General features: G+C 47.6%; 2 protein-coding genes across 2 annotated transcripts in view; one reads left to right on the top strand and one right to left on the bottom strand.

Annotated features, from left to right (window-relative positions):
- Rexo4 (REX4, RNA exonuclease 4 homolog (S. cerevisiae)) overlaps positions 1–106 on the bottom strand; it is an 11,227-nt gene extending 11,121 nt beyond the window's left edge. Inside the window, exon 1 of the mRNA XM_013029384.1 lies at positions 101–106. Coding sequence (XP_012884838.1) covers positions 101–106 — 6 coding nt within the window. The remainder of the gene's footprint in view (positions 1–100) is intronic.
- Positions 107–120: 14 nt separating this feature from the next.
- Adamts13 (ADAM metallopeptidase with thrombospondin type 1 motif, 13) overlaps positions 121–5,860 on the top strand; it is a 42,001-nt gene continuing 36,261 nt past the window's right edge. The window contains 2 exon segments of the mRNA XM_013029383.1: positions 121–260; positions 5,109–5,190. Of these exon segments, the coding sequence (XP_012884837.1) occupies positions 121–260; positions 5,109–5,190 (222 nt within the window).

Below are 5,860 nucleotides of genomic sequence, written 5' to 3'. Positions count from 1 at the left end.
GCGCGGAGCCGTCCGCCCGCACGGGGAAAGGGCTACCGCGCTAGCGAGCGGGCTCGGGCCGGCGACAGCGCAGGCGCACGGGATGGTCCCGGGCTCTCACCGGCATCCCGGGAGGTGGAAATGAGAAGTGGGGACTCCGGAAGGGATCTGGGGGGGACCGCTATCGAGGTGGCACCGGCGCGGGCTGCGAGTGGCCGGAAGGGGGCGCCGCCGGCCTTCGAGCCGAGGGCACCGCGGGCGTTCTTGCAGCCCGAGAGCGTGTGACCGTGGCTCACCTGGCCGGCTCCTGGGCCTGGTGGTAAAATGACCCCGAGGCCTCCACAAGCCCAGAATTTAAGATTTAGTCTCTGTGTGTGCACAAGCGATCTGGAGGGCCACACCTGGAGGTCGGGGGGACCTCTCCATCCCCAGGCCCCCACCCCAGCCGTCCCAGGTTCCTCCCAGGGTGGAGCCAGAGTTCCAGGCCAGCGGCCTAACTCAGGCGTTCACCTGTCAGGTCCAGCCACCAGGCGCTGAGGGTGGAGAAAGGAGATCTGTGAGCTTGAGCAAAAAAGTACTTCAGACCCATCTTCGGTAGCAGGGTAGCAGACATAAGGGGTGTTAGGTTTAGCCCCGGGGCTGGTGGCTCACACTTGTAATCTGAGCTACTCAAGGAGGCTGAGATCTGAGGACTGTGGTTCCAATCAAGCTTGGGTAAGAAAATCTGTGCGATTCTTCGTTCCAATTAACCACCAAAAGGTAGGAACTGGGGCTGAAGCTCAAGTGGTAGAGTGCTAGCCTTGAGCAAAAAGAGCTCAGGGACAGCTCCACCGTCCTGAGTTCAAACCCCAGGATGGACATATACATAGCACAGGCACGCACACACCACACACATACGTGTTAAGTTTAGGTAGAGGAAGAAATAGAAACGGGGTGAAAGGTATGCATAAGGAGTCCCAGTTACAGGTGTGGCCTGGCAGGCCATTACCTGTGTTATTACTGTCATTACTTTATGGGAACAATCTGGTTCCCATGAGATGTTTCTCCTGCTCCAGGGTGCTGCAACATCACTGTAGGTAGTTGTCCTCATTTTGGAGTAGGGATGAGAGGGGGCGTGGGGTGAGGTTCTAGTATACCTTTCCTTGGGAGGGGGTAGTTTTGGTAATAAAGATGTTATTGATCAGTCTTTCCTTGCCCAAACCTAATATTTGCAGGTAATTGAGGAGGAGTGAGATACAGGATAATGGGGAAGATGGAATGAAGGCAGAAATGGAGGCTTTTCTCCTGTTTTTAGTTAGTTAGCCTAAGTTCAGGGTCAGTGTGTTTTAGCAAAAGCAGCTTCCAAGTACCTGTTATCCTAGTGTTGGGCTGAGTCAAGAGGGTTAGAAAAGATCAATTTCACAAAAGGAGGGAAAGAAGGCAGAGATCTCAGCAGACCAGAACAGGCTTTAATCATGGCTGCAGAGAGACTCAGTGTAACATCGAGTAGGGTTGGGGAGATAACGGGGTGTGTGGGGGCTTGTAGGTTTATACAAAATCAAGGGTGAGATCTTTGCAATTTCTTTGCCTGTCCTGTTGGAGACTTACTGTGCAAACTGTCCTGTTTGGGTTTTTTTTTTTTGGGGGGGGGGTCCGGTCATGGGGCCTGAACTCTGGGCCTGGGCGCTGTCCCTCAGCTCTTCAGCTCAAGGCTAGCACTCTACTACTTGAGCCACAGCAGCACTTCCAGCTTTCTTTTTTCTTTTTGCTTATGTGGTTCTGGGGAATCGAACCCAGGGCCTCAGGCATGCAAGGCAAGCGCTCTACCACTGAGCCACCTTCCCAGCCCCTGTTTGGGGTTTTATAGTGGGGTATCTTCCTGACACCAACAGTCCTGCGCTTCCAGATAAGGTCAGGGCTGAGGTTTTCCTGAGAACAGGAGGGGTCTCCATGGGAGGGCAGTCAGTGGGCCCTAGGATCAACATGAAATTATGAGAACAAAGCAGATTCCCACCAACTAATGGGCAGATAAATCAGGAAATGAGGCAAACACTGTATTAAGGAATAATAACCAGGTTAAAAGCACACGGGCAGCTGGGAGCCTATGGCTTCTGTTTGTAATCCTAAATATGCAGAGACAGAGAAGTCCAGAAGGCTTCATGTCTAAAATAAGCACAGGGTGAAGGGGAGTTGAGCTAAGCAGAGTGGTATTGAAGGGAGCCAGCAGAACCAGGGAGTTCAAGGCCCTAAATTCAAACTCCAATATGGGAGGAGGAGGCACAGGGGTTTCTCATTAACACAGTGTTTATCTCTAAATTCCTGACTGCTTTCCCAGGCCTCATTAAGTCTTACACTTTTTCAATACGCCACAACATTTGATTTTACTAAAGAAAAGGAAAAAGAAAAGCAACCATATTCCCCCTGACCTTGGCTGTTTGTTCAAATAATTAGTGTGCTCTGGGAACTGAGCAAGGATATATTAAACAAAACAGAAAACTTGAAAAAAAAATGACTCTTCTGGGCCAAAAAAAAATTAGCAAAGGAAAATGCTTTTTTCAAGGATGGACATGTGTTGAAGGGAGTAAAATCCATCCTTTGTTTAAAGGCACATTCAGAAGTCTATGTTGTAATATCCAACTTGAATAAGGAAAACGACCTTGAACTCCATGGGTCTAGTTGATCAAACATTCTAACCATAAGGATGATAAATAAATATATTACGTACATACACACATTATAAAATATACCCATTGTTAGATCACAGAGTAGCAGTTAGTGCATTTGAGCCAAACCCTAACCTACTATTTCATCATAAATATTCCCAGTGCTCAAAGGGTCATTGCAGCTGTTATCAGAGGCATTAGTACCCTGTGTGAGTCATGGGCGATCACTCTCTCTTTGATTTTCTTAGCTTTGCTAACAAACTTCCTGTTCTCTACCATAAAGTTGTTTCCCAAGGACAAGGTGGAGTCCATCTCCCCTTCAGAGATGCCACTGATTTTAGTGACATTAGGAAGTTTCTTTTCACCTTTCTCTTCCACTTTTTTTCTTTGCTTCTTTTCCTTCCCTTTTCATTCTTTTTTTTTTTTTAATGTTTTGTTTTTTTTTTTGGGTCCGGTCGTGGGGCCTGAATTCTGGGCCTGAGCACTGTCCCTCAGCTCTTCAGCTCAAGGCTAGCGCTCTACCACTTGAGCCACACCACCACTTCCAGCTTTTTTCTTTTTGCTTATGTGGTGCTGAGGAATCGAACCCAGAGCCTCATGCATGCAAGACAAGCACTCTACCACTGAGCCACCTTCCCAGCCCCTTGTTCTTTTTTTTAATTTGATTTGTTTTGGGTCCTTTTTCAAGGTGCTAAGGATCTCAGTAAATTCAAGTTTTTTCACTTTTTTTTTTTTTTGGTCAGTCGTAGGTGCTGTCTGGGCCTGGTGCTGTCCCTCAGCTCTTCAGCTGAAGGCGAGCACTCTACCACTTGAGCCACAGCACCACTTCCAGTTTCCTGGTGGTTAATTGGAGATGAGAGTCTCGGACTTTCCTGTCTGGGCTGGCTTTGAACAGTGATCCTCAAATCACAGCCTCCTGAGTAGCTATGGGCTACTGGCACCCAGCTAGGTTTTTCACATTTTATTTGGATGTTTTTTTGTTTGTTTTGTTAGTGGTGGTGTTTGAACTCTGGGCCTGGGCCCTGTCTGTGAGCTCTTCAGCTCAAGGCTAGTGCTCTACTGCTTCAGTCACAGCGCCACTTCTGGTTTTCTGGTGGTTAATTGGAGATAACAGTCTCACAGACTTTCCTGCCCAGGCTGGCTTTGAACTGCAATCCTCAGATCTCAGCTTCCTGAGTAGCTAGGATTGCAGGTGTGAGCCACTGGCACCCAACTTCAGTCAGAGTTTTATAGCAGTTAGTTGAACAGAGCCACAGGCATTTCTCCTACAAAGTACTATGTAGTACAAATATGCTACAATTTTAATTTTTCCAGTTAACAAAAGATCCTATTAAGTTTTGGGGGGCATAGTTCCTGAGACTCTGTCCAGACCAGATACAAAGCATGGCTTATTTATAAATTCAAGACTATCCTGGTATGCAGTTAAAATGCAGGTTTAAGCAGGGCACTGGTGGCTCAAGCCTGTAATCCTAGCTACTCAGGAAGCTGAGATCTAAGGAACAAGGTTCAAAGGTAGTCTATCTCCAATTAACCACCAAAAAGCTACAAGTAGAGACAGTATGGCTCAAGTGGTAGACTGCTGGCCTTGATTGGAAAAGCCAAAGTCCTAAGTTCAAGCCTGAGGCCCTGAGTTCAATCCTGAGGCCCTGAGTTCAGGCTCCAGGTACTGGCACAAAAAAATAAACTAAAAAGATGTAGGGCTGGGAAGGTGGCTTAGTGGCAGAGTGCTTGCCTCATGCATGAAGCCCTGGGTTCAATTCTTCAGTACCACATAAGCAGAAAAAGCCAACTGTGGTGCTGTAGCTCAAGTGGTGGTAGCAGTTCTAGCCTTGAGCAAAAGAAGCTAGGCCCTGAGTTCAAGCCCCAGGACTGGCAAAATAAATGTAGGTATATTCATTACTCTTATGTTCTCCTGTAACATATCAGCTTCTTTGCTGGCATTGACAGCATTTTCTTGTATGTTTTCTGAGTTTCTTCACTTATTACAACCCTATTAATGATAAAACACCTTTTCAAAATGAAAGGTGGTATACAGCTTGCAGATACTTGCAAACTGTCCAACAACCCCCTCTAACAGTGTGCACCTCTGGTGCCATGAGCTGCTTGGCTTCAAAATGCAAACTTGGTCCTGGGCACTGTCCCTGAGCTTTTTTGTTCAAGGTTGGCACTCTACCACTTGAACCACAGCACTCCTTCCAGCTTTTTCTCTGAGTAGTCTATTGGAGATAAGAGTCTCACGGACTTTCCTGCCCAGACTAGCTTCAAACCTTAATCCTCAGATCTCAGCCTCCTGAGTAGCTAGGATGACTGGTGTGAGCCCCCCACTCCCAGCAATTCCTATACTTTTTCTAAACAAGTTTTATCTCCTTCCTGGTAGAAGAACTGCTTGTCCTGTGTCCATGAGAGACTGATCTGAAAGATTTCCTGAGTGATTGTTTGCCTGTCTTGTCAGGAAAAGCACTGGGCCATTTCCCTTGTTGACTGAAGACCAAGAAGAAGTGGGCCATGGTGGCCTCGGCCTAGATCAGCGAGGAGAGCCAGAGCCTCCCCCAACTCACCCGGAAGACAGGTCAAGTGCCCACCTCAGACCACCTCTCACCATCCCCACGGATTTTAAGTTACAGTTTGATGATGATGTAGTTGTATAAAGGGGTTGCAACTCCATAAGTTAGATTCTGAGTACAGTGCCTCTTGGTCATTGTCACTCCTTCCTTCATTCTTCCCCACTTCCCCTTCCAGATTCTTTCTTTCTTGTCAGTTCTGGGGCTTGAACTCTGGGCCTGGGCGCTGTCCCTCAGCTCTTCAGCTCAAGGCTAGCGTTCTACCACTTGAGCCACAGCGCCACTTCCGGCTTTTTCTGCTTATGTGGTGCTGAGGAAGCAAACCCAGGGCCTCATGCATGCGAGGCAAGCGCTCTACCACTGAGCCACCTTCCCACCTCCCCCCCGATTGTTTTTTACATTTACATATATTGGTTGTACAAGGGTATGTGTGTTTCATTGTGACATTTCCATACACGTAAACAATGTAGGCCAACTAACCTCTTTTCTCTCCATCACTCTCCTCATCCCATTCTCCTTTCTCTTCTTCCTTCTCTATTTCTCTTTTTTTTTTTTTTTTTTGGCCAGGCCTGGGGCTTGAACACAGGGCCTGGGCACTGTCCCCAGCTTCTTCTTCTTCTTCTTCTTCTTTTTTTTTTTTTGCTTATGTGGTGCTGAGGAATCGAACCCAGGGCCTCA

This window comes from Dipodomys ordii, unplaced genomic scaffold, assembly GCF_000151885.1.
Source record: "Dipodomys ordii isolate 6190 unplaced genomic scaffold, Dord_2.0 Scaffold118, whole genome shotgun sequence".
In the NCBI taxonomy this organism is placed as follows: domain Eukaryota; kingdom Metazoa; phylum Chordata; class Mammalia; order Rodentia; family Heteromyidae; genus Dipodomys; species Dipodomys ordii.
This window is presented reverse-complemented; position numbering and strand designations above follow the sequence as displayed.